This window comes from Leptonotus elevatus, chromosome 10, assembly GCF_054856555.1.
Source record: "Leptonotus elevatus isolate MCC_2025b chromosome 10, RoL_Lele_1.0, whole genome shotgun sequence".
NCBI lineage: Eukaryota > Metazoa > Chordata > Actinopteri > Syngnathiformes > Syngnathidae > Leptonotus > Leptonotus elevatus.
Window position 1 is genome coordinate 16,021,200 of NC_141248.1, and position 14,704 is coordinate 16,035,903.

At 39.8% G+C, this 14,704-nt stretch overlaps 1 protein-coding gene across 1 annotated transcript in view; it reads right to left on the minus strand.

Annotated features, from left to right (window-relative positions):
* The window catches only part of LOC147167344 (receptor-type tyrosine-protein phosphatase gamma-like), a 121,594-nt gene that overhangs the window by 74,744 nt on the left and 32,146 nt on the right, over nucleotides 1–14,704 (minus strand). Inside the window, exon 2 of the mRNA XM_086086615.1 lies at nucleotides 7,098–7,202. Coding sequence (XP_085942741.1) covers nucleotides 7,098–7,202 — 105 coding nt within the window. The remainder of the gene's footprint in view (nucleotides 1–7,097; nucleotides 7,203–14,704) is intronic.

Genomic DNA, 14,704 nt, shown 5'->3' on the forward strand with positions numbered 1-14,704 from the left:
GACATGCTGTGAAAAAAAAGAAAAATGGACTCAGAGGATATTTAGACGCTAGATATCTTTATCCCTGAGGAGCATCTCCTGGGTTCCTTGTAAAGAATGCTACACAGTAGGTCGGTTCTGCTTTAAAGTCAAGTGCTACTAAATACACAGGAGCCCACCGGGAGCAATTTTTCTCTCGATGCATTAACTTCCAAAAGGCAGCGATACCTCTGTCGGGAGCCATGACGACATGGTATTGCTCTTTTGCCTTTGTAGACGGTGTCAAACCACAGGAGACTGTGTTGGCTTCACGGTCAGCTAGCCCTTTTGAGGGTCAGATCCAAAGGAAAGATGTGAGAGGCAGAGAAATTTAATTATGCAATAATATAAGACATATTTAGGGCTTGGTGGTTAATCAATTTAATTGATACACTTTTTTTTTTTTAAATATATATTTTTTTGTGTGGCTTCCGTGCTGGAGACATGGCAGGCAAACAGAGAAGAGCTAGTCTACTCTCGAGGCGCCATTTTGTCAGTTATTTGGAAGTGGTTTGAGTTTGCTATGTCAGTAAATGAGCAAGAAAGAGTCCGCCGCAAAGTGCATTTGAAAGTCTGTTGAAACCAAAGTAAGTGGCATGACCACATGAGTTCAGCATTTCAAACAGAGACACGCAGTAGCAAATGTTGCTCTGTGCGCAACACGGACGGGAAACCAGCCTCTACGAAAGTGTCAGAATCATTTTTACATTGCTCAGTGGAAAGAGATCACTGAGTCGATTTCACTCATCATTGTCAAAAGACATGTTGCCAGTTTATACCTTGCGAAAGGAGTCTTTATCCACATACTGATTGATATTGATCCATTTCAATGGTGGCTACAGTTGGTGTAATAAACTACATAAAATCTGTCCTATACTCCAAATGAATTACACACTTCACCTGGGTTCTCTTTACTAGTATGGATGTTTAATTGATCAAGCATCAGCGTATGCGCTTTTTTATTTTCCTTGCCAAATGCTCTTTACTGGATGCAGAATTGTCTTTGCATTTTCTGGGACAAAGGGTTGATTTTGTTTAATAGTAGCATCTTTTATTCATGTCATGTTCAGTTGAGTTGTTAACGTTGCCAATGGGAATATTTTGTTTATGTTAAATTGTCTTTGTTCTTTCTATCGATCTCATTTCATTAGCTTATTTAACAGGGACAATGCAATGAGACATAAACACTAAGCTGAGCTAGCATCTGATGTTGAGCATACAGAGTTTAGCAAATGCTAATTTACAACCCCCCCGTCCCTGGTTGAGCTTTTACACTTAACACCCAATCTAAAACACATAAAACAGTGCCACCCCTAAAAATAATAAAACAATTGTAATAAGTGAAAGCAATATCTATCCATCCATCTTGTTAGCTATCTACCTATTTCTTTAACTTGCTACCTACACATCATCTATCCATCAGATAGATTTCAAGGTCATTCCACCCCGCCCAAGAGAACATTAGATTAAAATATCAAAATCAGTAGACAAATGTAATAGATTGACACCGAATAAGCAAAGTAGGAAATGAGATGCAGCCATGAAACGGCGGGTTCATTCAGAGCCAAAACAAACAACCCTGCCAGTCGAGAGCAGCAGGTTAGCTAATCTCGCTTTGTATCCTCTAAAGTACTAATTAAGTTGGATCAACACTGCGATTGATTGAAAATGACATTCACTTCATTATGTGAGTCATGAGAGTAAAGATTGCGAATGATCATGAGCTACCTGAGTGAAGTGGAATAAAACAGTCAGACCAAAGTAAATAGAATCCACACGTCTCCCACAATTACAGGCTCTCAGCAGCCCAAACAGCTTGTCAAAGTGGAATCAATCCAAACATCTATAACTGATGCTTTGCAAACATACTGACACTTAGAGCGCGGCGGATAAGCAGCTCTGAGCTCAGTCATTTACAAGTGAGATGAGCGGCTCTAATCAATAGTTATTTTATTCATCTCGTGACCAATGAAGGCACGCACATCCTCCGGTTGAGGACGCGCATTGCTACGGAGGACATAAGAATTGGATTTAGCCGACTCAATTGCAGAGGTATCCATTAGGGTGAGAATTGTTATCATTATTAGTATTTGACAACAGAACAGTAACTGTATACATACAGTAGTATACGTTTTGCTTTCAATGCCACAACATGGAGGGGAACAAAATAAGGTACAAGGGCACAGGCAAGCAATCCCATTGCCCTTTTGCAAATAATATAAAACAAATGTGCGGAGTTAAAAATGAAACCATTGGTGAAACATTAAACAAATCATAAAGTAAGACAGGAGAAATAACTAACAGGGAAGACGTAAACGCAGCAGAGATAAAAGGAAAAATGATGCATAGCTTTGTTCCTGTGGGAGTCTTTTGGTGAGTATGATATCATCCCTCTTATGAAAAATGCTTCTATCCCACACTCGCACACCCCGCACACACATACAGACATGCCTTAAATAACTTTTAATCAAATTTCATAGTGTGGGTTTTGAGGCTACTTACATCAAGGTTCATAAGCAACGCACACAGGAAAGTGACATGTTAGATAAGAACTCTCATTGCAATCATTGCCTCATTCCCTGAGGGAGCTCGATCTAATTTTTAATAACTCGATTTTTTTTGGGGGGGGGGGGGCTCCATGAACATTGTTTATATTTATTTATATAATGCTCCGCTTGAATACATGATTGCATTGTAGTGTCCTGGTAGCAAAAGTGTAGTTTGACATCATTCTCATGCTCTACTGCAACAATTTTGACACGCTTGACAATTGGAATGAAAAGACATTTAATTTGAATTTTTCTTTTTTAATCGTAATGGTGTCTTAATTCATTATCGGATGCTGAAGCTAGCATGTTTGTGAGCATAGCTCAGTGCTGAAGTCTTGTCTTGTCCTCACTACCTTCCAGCTTCGGGCTCAGCCAGCTGTCTGCATTTCTTTTTCCACTCACTTGCACAGAGCAAATGCCCTTAATAACCATTTAGCTGCTGAGGCACGCTTGTCGGTCCTTCATTCACAGCCTTAGCTGCTAATTACCTTTTCAAGGCAATGGACATTTCTACGTTGCCTCAATGCCTTCCTTTTCTTCCACCGAGCGGTAAAGCCAGCTGACTGGTGAAGGATTAGCGGACTGCACAATTCCACACAAACACCGACTTTGTTCCTATTACGAAATCATTTGCGTATGAAACAATTCCGATATCAGTAAGGTGTCAAGAAGATGATTCCAATTAATGGGTTTTGCCTTCGTTAAGATGGATTGAAGTATAAATCCGCACACAATTGAAATATGTCAAATGGCGTTGCTGGTACAAATATAGGATTTCCTGCACAGCAGAGGCGGGCTGAAATTACTTTCATCATTAAAAATTAATGGCATTTTATTACATATAACATTAACTTTTATGGAGGAGATGCACGATTTCACACAGAGGCGGTCATCTACTAATGAATTTAATGTTACCACGTCAGTTATATTGAAACAAAGACTTCTAATCTATTTTCTATAATTGGACGTGTAATTAAAAATCTTTGAAAGGTACAGTGTTGAATTTAGTGACATCTATTGGTGAACAAATAGAATGCAAAGATTTTGAAATACGCGCACTACGGTGCCTACACTTTGCAAGCCTACTACCAAATACTACTAATGAATATTTGGAGTGAGTGAGCCCGGCGAGCAGGAGCGGGGGGCGTGAGCGGCTAGCAAGAACTAGCGTGAGAAGCTAGCACAAACTAGCAAGAGCAAAGCAGATGGAGATAAGTGGCCAGAGGTCAAATTACTGGACGGTCACCTGCTATTCTCTTTTGGGTATCCGTAGCAGAAAGATGGCGGCAAAACATGTCAGCCTCCTGTACGCGAACTATGCAACAAAATTAGCAATTACCAGACCTATAATTATATATTTTTATTTTTAGGTTTTTACACTCTAAAAACAGTTGGGTCAAAAGTAACCTAATTATGGATCAAAAATGGACCGATCCACTTTATGGGTCAATTTGACCCAACTTTTAGAGTTGTTTTATACAAAATGCCCTAATTAAAAGTAGAGGATCGGTCGATTTTTGACCCAACTGTTTTTAGAGTGTAAAATGAATAAATTAGTTCACCACTAGATGGCACTAAATAATACACACTGTCTCTTTAAATCATCATGCTTTTCATTGTCACAGCCACTCACCTGAAGTCTCTACAAATAGCTGATGTTGATTTAAAATAATTCTCATAGCGCGTTTAATCATTTACGTTACTCTTAAGGGAGGTGGCTCGGAAAAACAAGGTCATGTTTCAAATGATTGCAGCCCCCTCTAACCTGTTACATGTTGTAAGAATCACGCTTGGATAGTCATTCATTTCCTGTCCTGGTCAACTGGGAGAGACGAAGACCCGTACCTGAGGTGACATGCATACATACCCGAGCACATTTGCAATATTGCTCCATTTTCCTGCATATGAACGCAAACTTCTTCTGCAATTGTTTTATCAAATACAAACTGCCCGCTCAATCTAATCATTCACAGAAATGCATTACAATCCGAGAGCAAGTTAGTTATTTTTCCGGAAGCTGTTTTTGGACCTTGGAAGCTGTAAATACAATTTAACAGAGTGCTTCTCGCCTCCTGGGCCCATCTAGCGAGGTGCCCTTTACCAAAGCACATAACCTCTATTTCCCGCTGGACAGCTTTGTTTGCACGGGGGCCTCAGGTGTCTGCTGCAAATGTGTATATGGCTGAACATGAAGCAGGGGCTTTAATGAAAAGGGGAAAAAAAAAATAAAATAAACATGTGCTTGGCAGAACTGTTCCGTGCCGTTAAATGTATTCCAGTATTAAACCAGTGAGGTCAATCACTAGCTGATGTTCAGTTTCTTGAGGAACCTGAAAATGTGGGGCTCGTGGGTGGGGATGACATAAATAGTAAATACCATGTGTAGCGAACACCATCCGGTTTGCTAATTTTTGCAACCACGTCAAAGACAAAATAAAAAAATAAACATTTCTGCCGTTTCTGACAATCCCCCATCTCTGGAATGCAGACTCCTCCAGAAGACCCCGAAAGATAACAGAAGAGCTTTGAAAAACACGCCAAGCTAAGTGAGAGTGGCGATGAGCGAGAGGGAGGAAGCAGCGTGTTGAGAGAGCGAGAGCAGGAGCAGATTGATAATAAGTCATAAATGAATAATGATAAATAATAACAAATTAATAGTAGTCGTTGTGTGTAGGCCCCCCACAGTTTACACTGTGACGCATGTTAATATAAAGTATATCTACATTTCTTTCCTCCGTCTTTGAACTCAACTTTAGTCAGAAGAACATTTCAACCACTGCCACTGTCTGACTTTGAATTGTCATAAAGCTTCAAAGTGTTAAATCTGTGTTTGTCCGCACGTGGAAACCTACAAAGCAGAAAGACTCGCACAGGGTTTTTCCTGTGTACAAAATTTAGAGGCGGCCACCTCCACCTTATTTGCTCGCCACCTCCAGCCTGCGTGACTGATAATGAATGAATGCTTTAACATGATAATAGTCATATTCTTATTGGAACTATTATTATTATTATTATTATTATTGAAACATGGAATTATTATATGTTGCCTGTAAAAAATGAAAGCGAGTCAGTTGAATTTATAGAATACATGCACGTCATGGTGCGTGGTCAGGATTAGGGATGTAGGGATGTTGGGACTTTCTTCCCCGACCGATACGCAACTCTTAAGTAGTGACCGCTACTGATACCAAATACCGATACCACTAGTAAATAAAATTCCCCACCCATAAATGACAGATGATTTTAAACAAAGACCTATATATACACACAATATATTAATTTTCCTTAAAATTGCATGAAGTTATTAGTGTAGTTTGATACCGTTTTTTAGGCCCCCGATACTGATTCCGATACCCAGCTTTGCAGTATCAACCGATGACGATACCATACATACTTTTTTTTTCTCAACATGAAAAAGCTGTCCTGCCATTGGTTCAGAGTATTCAAGGACCAATAGGATATCTTAGCTCGGCATGCAGTGAACATGTCACACATCAGTGAATGTCGTGCATGAGCAAGACACAAGATGCTGCATCCAAAGTCCTATATTAGCGTCAGAATTAATGGTATCGGCATGTTACTTGTTAGTACTCACCAATACCGATACCACTGCTTTAATGCAGTATCAGGGCCTCTGCCGATACCAGTGCCGGTAACGGAACAACACTAGAAGTTATTGGCAACTTTGTATTCATATAATTTCTAATTTCTTGTCTCTGATCGTATTGACTGGTATTGGCACCGATACCGATACCTGGTATCGGTAGTCACCCATCATAGTCAGGATGATACCACCTCTGCCTGCGGAGTGTCCAAGTGCAGCATCGTGTTTCAGTGCCATCATATGTTTATGTTTATCAAAGTCATTTTTTGCTACCTCCTGTTTTTGTCCATTTGCCTGATAAGACTAATAATGTTAAGATTACAGGTTTTATTATCATTATTGCAGGCAGTTTGGACTTAGAAATGAATAATTCCAAATTGCTAGAATCTATATGGTAAATGGTTTAAAAGCCAACCAATGATCAGATTGTAGTCGACCTTTGAGGTAGCGTTATACAATTTCCACTTGTAAAACTAACTGTAGCTGCTTCCCTAATGTATAGCAAGAACAACAAACAAGGACACAAACTCGCCTCTATATGAGTGGTCACTTCGGGCTGCGGTGTTTTTACCAAGTGTGAGGCAATTCTTGATTTCCCACAAGCACTTTGTTTGGCATTAAAAGCATGTATGCTAACAATAATGAGAAGCAGGAGGGAGGCCAAGAAATACAGCTGTTTTCGCATCTGGGCCAACTGTTGCACTGCGCGTCTGATGAAAGCATTCGCCAGGAACGCAGATAAATCTTAAAGAGTTATATCTTAGTGCAGTGGCTTTGACTTCCTGTTAAAATAGAGGGAGGGTCAGGAGGAGATGGAATGCATAAAAAAAAAAAAAAAAACACTCCTATACAAATCACACAATTTCCCTCACAGGGACCAATAAAGTGAGAAAGACAAACAACTGTGATTCTGAAATGAGATTTACCTGAGTAGGACCAGTAGGAGTCCCCAGCTCCCCTCCTCTCCCTTATTAGACCTGTGCTCCCATGATGCTTTGCTCCAGCATGGTGAGGCTGGCCATCTGATGCAACTGTGAGGAAAAGAGGACATTTAGGGAGGCTGCCAAAACGAGATTGCCAAATGTTAATGTTGTGCTAGGCCAGTGGGTTGTAAATATGACACATTCGTAGAATTTCCACACTTGGAATTTTTGTATTACTGCTTAAGTATCTTTATCAGATGGAAGTTGCAGCAACTCCCAGCATGGTGGTAACCCCGGAGGGAGATGATGATCAAAATACACTTCAGCAGTACCTACCACCTCGATATGCCTTCTCTTTAGAAGCAATAACAAGAAATGTGTGCCAACGAAAACCTCTCCCTTCCAGTCCAGTAAGCATCGCTTGACACAAAGCCTGAACGGCTGGCAATGATCATCACCATCAAGACCTGCAGACAACAAGATTTGCCAGCCTGCAGAGCCTGTGATGTGTTGTGCACTCCAGCAGTTACCAACAATTACATCCATTTCTGCAGCAGCTGGCCTGGAACTCAACTGCACCACTGATGCGCTACAGTGTGGCTGCCACAAGCAGTGACACTGTCAACCGCACAGGATTAAATCACACATTTTCCTGTTGTACTTTGACAACCATCACACGGATTGCGGAGTGCCTCAGACTTCAAAAAATAAACACACTTCTCCACATGAAATACAGACAGTGGAAAATCTACAATTGTATGCTGCTAAATTATACCTTTCAATTTGAAATTTAACCACAGTTTTTTTTTTAGAAATACATGCCCCTAGAGACACGCAAACTTTCATATGCCGACATTATAAAATACTTCAATATACACTTAAGACCAATGTTCAGTAAGCAATGAGCATTTTTCTTTTGCTTTTGTGTGGCTTTCTAGCATCACACCTTCCGCCTCTACAAAGGGCATTGAATGAACTTGAGATGAGAATAATAAATACTTAAATTACGACTCCAGCTTAACCATACACACACTTTCTTTCGTTGGCAAACTTTTTTCTCTCTCCCTCTTAAAAAAAAAAACGTTTTACAGTGGTTAACCTCTTTTTGCTCTTGTGTGACAAAAAAATGGCAAAACAAAACATGCAAATCACTTGGAAATGGAAAAGTCTTGCAACAGTCAGAACAAAAGAAGCAATACAATTAATTCAATTTCATTTGGCAGATAAATATGAGGTGCTGAAAAAATAATAGCTAATGACTAGTGTTAAACATTACAAGAAAAGCTTATTTTTAAAACACATTCCAACAGAGTCTGTATCTATGAAGTGCCAACAAACGGTGAGTTTTACATATGCATTTGTATTGGTGGTACAGATAAAATTTTCAGTTGCCATGAGGCATTAAGTGGGTTTATATCCACCTATTTGTATTCTAATGTTCAAGAATTGTGAAAATGAACCTGAATGGGGAAAAAAATGCCTAAAATTTGCAAAAAAAAATGTTTTTCGCTTGGAGATGGTGTATTTTTTAGTTTATTTTTGCAGATTCTGGTTATGGAAACAGGTTTAAACATTAACACGGCCAGATACACGTCGCATGTTTTGACCGTATATTACAACACATGCACATTGTAGTCAAAAAAATTATGGTGTCAGATGATAAAATAAGGTTTGTGGTTGGGGGACGAAAAATGGAAATGTAATAAAAGAAGCAAACAATCTTTTGTTGACTGTCAGCCCAGTGTCTTGTGGCAGAAAGATGATGACATTTCATGGTGCCTCTCCACACAATATTCGCTAAACTATAATAAATGGGAATAGGCATAAATTGCATGTTTGTTTTGCGCATTTTCACTACACTTTGGAAACCCCATTAATAACGAACGCGTATCAGATTCTGATGATATGACAACCGTGAGCAAAAATATTGCACTTTCACAGTATTCCAATTACAGCTCTAAAGTGTATTATTTTAAAATGTCTGTGTGAATAACTTTTTCCATTTAAAGTGTTGTGTTGATACATTGATAAATGTTTTTCCTAAATAAAACCAAAAAGTAGTACAACAGTAAAAGTACTTATTACTTAGAAAATGAAAAATTCTTCTTTGCTCTTTTTCACCTTTGTTAGCCATGCTAGTTAGCTCGTTATTAGCCTCAGTAGATAGTCTGTTTATTTCATCAACTGTAGACACACTATCTCTTGTCGCTAGTTGCAAATGTTGATTTCAAGACAGCGGTATGTAATTATATCAATGTTACTTTGAATTTGTCGAAGAGTGATGGGGAAAGGAGAAAAGTTAGCAGGCTTTATGAGTAAAAACCGCTGATATTAGCGGTTATGAACCTGAATCTTTAAAACCGCGGTATAACTTGAAACTAGTAACCGGTTTATGCTTAATTGCCAATACAGAACATATTGTGTTCAATTCATCTATCAAACAACTGTCCGCAAAACAAATGCAAGCCACAATAATACATGATGCCAATTTAACCAAGAAGTCTAAGAGCTAAAAGTCATTGACTTGTATCTCAGCACCCCATAGCCTCTCTCACCCCTCCAGCCACTTAAAATAATCTTGACTGTTACTAATAGTTGCATCATTACTGGGGATTAATTAAACAGCAACTGCATCAAGACAAGTTCTCCCTTGCACTATAAATCAGCACATTGATGCCTGGAAAAATGGCATCCACTGCGACGTGAGTGTATTCCAAATCGAACGCAACGTGCTCAGACGAAGGTCACAGGGGCTACCGTGGAAACGTCATAAATAGCCGCTTTGTGATCACATCTATCAACTCGCAGTGGATTAAAATGATGCGTGTGAAACAGAGAGGGAGGCTGCTTCTGCGGCAGAAACTAGGAGCATATTTGAAGGCAGGTTGTGAAACAGGAGGGCCGCGCAAGCTTTGATCAGAGCGCACAGGAGACAGCTCCATGTCAACAGTTTACTCTCATCCATGTCAGCTGTCCCCCGAGGGCAAAGGATTAAAGCCACAGCATCGCTGATTGAGCCGAGCAGAAAATGCATTTTGTGCTGGGCCTGAGACGGCGGATAGCTATACTGCGCTTAAACCTTACTATAGGTCAAATGAAGGAAACGCATGCAATTTACAATTATATCTAATGGTTTAACACAAACTCATTGTCTTTCTGTTTTTCCCCCTCCTAAGTTTTTACCTCCTTTTATTTTAGGAAGAAACAAGTGTTCAAAGGCTCTATGGATCAAGAGCATGTAATGTCTCAGCATACAAACTCCTTTCCCCCTTTTCATCGCCCTGAGGGCAATCTCCTCTGCTGCTCTACTGAGCTATTTGTTCCATAATATCACACTCAACAACAAGCCAAGAACCCCCCGAGAGCCTTGGAAAAAAACAACAATAGCCTAACAACCACCACAGGAGCGTTTCACCTGAATTAGACATCCGGGATTCAAGTTAAAATATCATTGCATCAAGAACATGTAGTGGGAAAGTGTGTTAAGTTACTCAGCTGAAAAGGACCGGTTCTATTAGTGAAACGGCATTTATTAGTGATGGAGGCCGTGATTTGAATAAACACATTTTCACAACAATATTAAAAACAAAAACAAATAGTTGACTTAATCCAAATAGGATATGGTACTATCAAAACAATCAAATGACTTGCATCCCTGAAACATTACATTTCCAGTGCGGAGTGACTGGAGTGCTAATTACTGCAAAAGAAACCATCACCATATAATGTATATTTACCATGTGTTAATCAATATGTGTATGTCCGTGTGTGAAGAGTTGTGTCTATGAAATTTTACCCTCCACTTCTTTTTTTTTTCTTGAGAAGAAAAACAGATGTATATTTGAGAAGGTACGCGTGTGTTTCAAATCGACGACATACTCGACAATTGATTGAAAAACTGGCGTGACGTGGCTGCGCGGTAGAGTGGTCGTCTCCCAACCTGAAGGTTGTGGGTTCGATCTGCAACCAAGTTTTGACCATGTCAAAATGTCCTTGAACAAGACACTGAGTCTCAGTAGGTAAATGAGGAAAGCAGAGTTAAGGCGCTTTGAGTACTGTAGACAAAGTGAAAGTCCATTTACTATAACTGTGTCTAGAAGGGTGGAGGTAATTGTATAGGGAAATAAGGTATTTGGGGAAATTTGTACCCCTTCATTAACCCCTCAAATTATCACATCAATTATGTCAAGTGTTTTATGCGGCTGGTATGGTAACCCAGGGAATGGGTCCTAAATGAGGGATCAGACAAAGCCCCCCCTCTGGAGCTTGGCCTTGAGGTGGGGCCGATGGCAGGGGCCTCGTGGCCAAGCCGGCGGGGACCATGGGCGTCTGATCCCAAGCTACAGAAGCTGGTTTTCGGGACATCCTTCTGGCAGGGAAGGAGCTTGAGTTGGTATGCAATGTCGGGAGGATCTCACTAGATGTAGTCTTGGCCTGTCTTGATACACTTGGGCTCTGGAACCAGCCCTCTTGAGATTTCCAATCATGGAGTTGGCCACACAGAGGACCCCATGATGCGGGCTTTTCTGTCCTAGTATGACCAGTGTCAGAGTTTAGACCACATTGCCAGCAGCAAGTCCTATTTGTTTCCAGTGAAGATTAGACTCCGCCAAGGCTGCCCTTTGTCATCGATTCTGTTCATAACTTTTATGGACACAATTTCGAGGCGTAGCCGAGGCGCGTTCCGGTTTAGTGGCCTCGGTGTTGCATCCTTGCTTTTAGCAGACCATGAAGTCCTTTTGGCTTCATCAAGCTGAGACCTTTTGACTTTCTCTGGAGTGGCTCGCAGCAGCGTGAAGCATTTTAAAATCAGCACCTCCCAAATCTGAGGTCATACTGTACACCTCAGCCAGAAAAGGTTGGAGTGCTTTGTATGGGTTGGAAATGAGATCGAGTTCAAGTATTTTTGCAGTCGTTTGCTGGCCGATCTACATTCCTACCATCAACCATCGTCACAAGCTGTGGGTCGTGATGAAACAAGATCACAGACGCGAAAGGACTTTCCTCCGCAGGGTTTTCGGGCCCTCCCTTCCTTAGACTTTTGAGCCTACAAACCAACCTCAGAATAACCAGAAAAAAATGGATGGACAGCTGGATAAAATGTTAAAATGTATGAACATGGATGGTTTGTGATATGGTGAATTATAAAACTACAAAATGGCCGCCCTCTGAGATGGATTCTGCTGCTTAATTAATATTCCACAAACGCAATATCATTCAGAATATCATCTTTAGACAAGTGGGGCTGCATAGAACACATTTTTGGGTTGACTTCCTCTTTATAAGTTTCATTTAATGCAAAACTAAAACTGTACATTCTGTTGTAACGTACACTACTTCCCTTATATCGCTTCTAGCAACAAAAAAAATAAACCATAAATTTGATTATGTTCTTGCTTTGAATAATAACCAAAGCCACATGCTCAGGCAGTCAAATGCACACAACTTTCGCTTTGCTTTTGCTGCTGCTGCTGCTGTTGCTGTTGCTGCAGCGTGAAAGTTCACCGCACCCCCCGAGGCTCCCCACAGGTCCCAAGAGCAGATAAGTCATCGCAGCTCCAAACACGGTGGACTGACTGATTCAGTAGAGCAAGTAAGATGCCGCATTGGGCAACGGGCAACAAACAGATTTGCTAATATGACTGTTTGAACCAATGTGGGCTTAAAGCAGCAAATGGAAAAAAAAAAAAAAAAAAAAATACATTCATATTGCTCTGGCCAGGAGGGATTTTTATCTTCGCTGCTGTAATCTACATGGGGAAATTGTTAGGAGGGGCATTGGGAACAAACTCATGATTCTCCGAGATAACAATGCTTTACTTAAATTGACTATTATTGACTGGTAATAAAAAAATCAATTGCCTGCTACATAAAAATTGTCTCTTCTAAAGAAGAAATATGTAATTTCCTGGATGTCTCTGTTCCAATTCCAAATAATTATGACACTTGCTTTTCACAATTGTGGTGATACAAAAATTGAAGCTTCTTCCTTAAGATGACGATGTCATTAGGACTGGAGAAAGGCGACCATTAAAAATTTGGCGATACAACCTGGACCTGACAAGACAAATCAGTCTATTACTGCGGTTCACATTAAGACAACATTCATTTTTTTTGGCTAGTCATCATGTGGCACACTTGGGTTTCACGTTAATTAGCGGAAGCAGTTACGACCTCCCACCTTGAAAGCTTCTACCTGAATGCCATAGCCGCTAATTACTATAATAATTAGTAACAGAGCGAGGTGAATATGTGCCAACATGACTGGCGGAAACCAGAGACGGGCGCCCAAAATCATTTTCACATTTACTAACTTGAGACCATTTCCGGGCACAAATTGTGCGAGTAATTATAACAGGATGATGATGTGAGATTGAGATGATGCCAGCCTTGTCGCTTAATGATGCATAATGTGCAATGGCCACGATTTTCAAGTGCAATTTACAAATATTAACTGCATCAAGTAGTTGCGGGTATTATTTTCTTTAAAAGAAGTCAACAATAATCTAGCTGCACCATGTAACTTCAAAATTAAAACGCCACAATGATCATACTATTTGGAAACCTTCCACATTTTTTTATCTGCCTGTCATCGCACAAAAGTTCAGGAAAGTTTCCAAGACTCCAGCTCAGTTATTTTAAGGATTATCGCTATGTGTGTTTTGTTTGTTTTTTTAAAAGAAGAAATTAGTAGGGCTGGGTTTCCTTTTTTTATAGCCTGATATCAGTTCATAAAACCATAAATTTACCCTTCAATACATATTTTTTCCAATGAATTAATCTAAAAATAGAATTTTACTTAGAAGCCTAAAAGTTGTTTTTTTTTGTAGCTTGCTGTTTTCTTGCAATTTACAAGTAAATTTAAATTTAATTTAAAAGTAATGTTCTTATTTATTTTCCAAATAACTGACTTATTGTGCTGTAAGACAATTCGGAATGTTTTTAATTTATATTTACAAATTTTTAAATACAAAACACATGTAATATTAATCAAAAGGAAAAATACCTCATGAAATCCTTAACTGAATTAAAAACAAAAACAAAGTGAAACAAATTGAATCGGGCCCCTGTGATTGGAATCAAATAGATTTCGGAAATACGAATCGTACCCAGCACTGAAATGCAAAAATAGTCCTGAAAAATAGAATTGGAGTGCAACCTAGCAGTACCTTAATACGGATTTTCAGATATATTTTCATTGTTTTGAATCCCTGTGTCCTACAGAAGAACTCGACCTGCCCCCCTGGATTATGATCGACCTTTAAGGTTTCATTATTCCAACATCATTTTCATTGCCTTTCCCCTCCTAAATAACTGAAAAAGCTAAGCCTGTCCCGTCTTATTTTAGTCGAGAGATAGACATACCACTGTGTATGAATTGCGAGCAATTACCGCAAAGTAAAAAAGATGCCGTTTTGGAAGTAAATCGCCTCCCCTGGGCTCTGAGAGGACAGAAGTGCGATGTATGTCGTCTTCCACCTTGGTAGCAGCATGAATGAAATCGCTGCAGAAAAACTACAATGTGATGTCACCACCCATTATCTTGAGAACGCTCACAGAATTTCAGTTTCATTTACAGAAGTCAACGTGTAGCAATATAGCATGTGTCC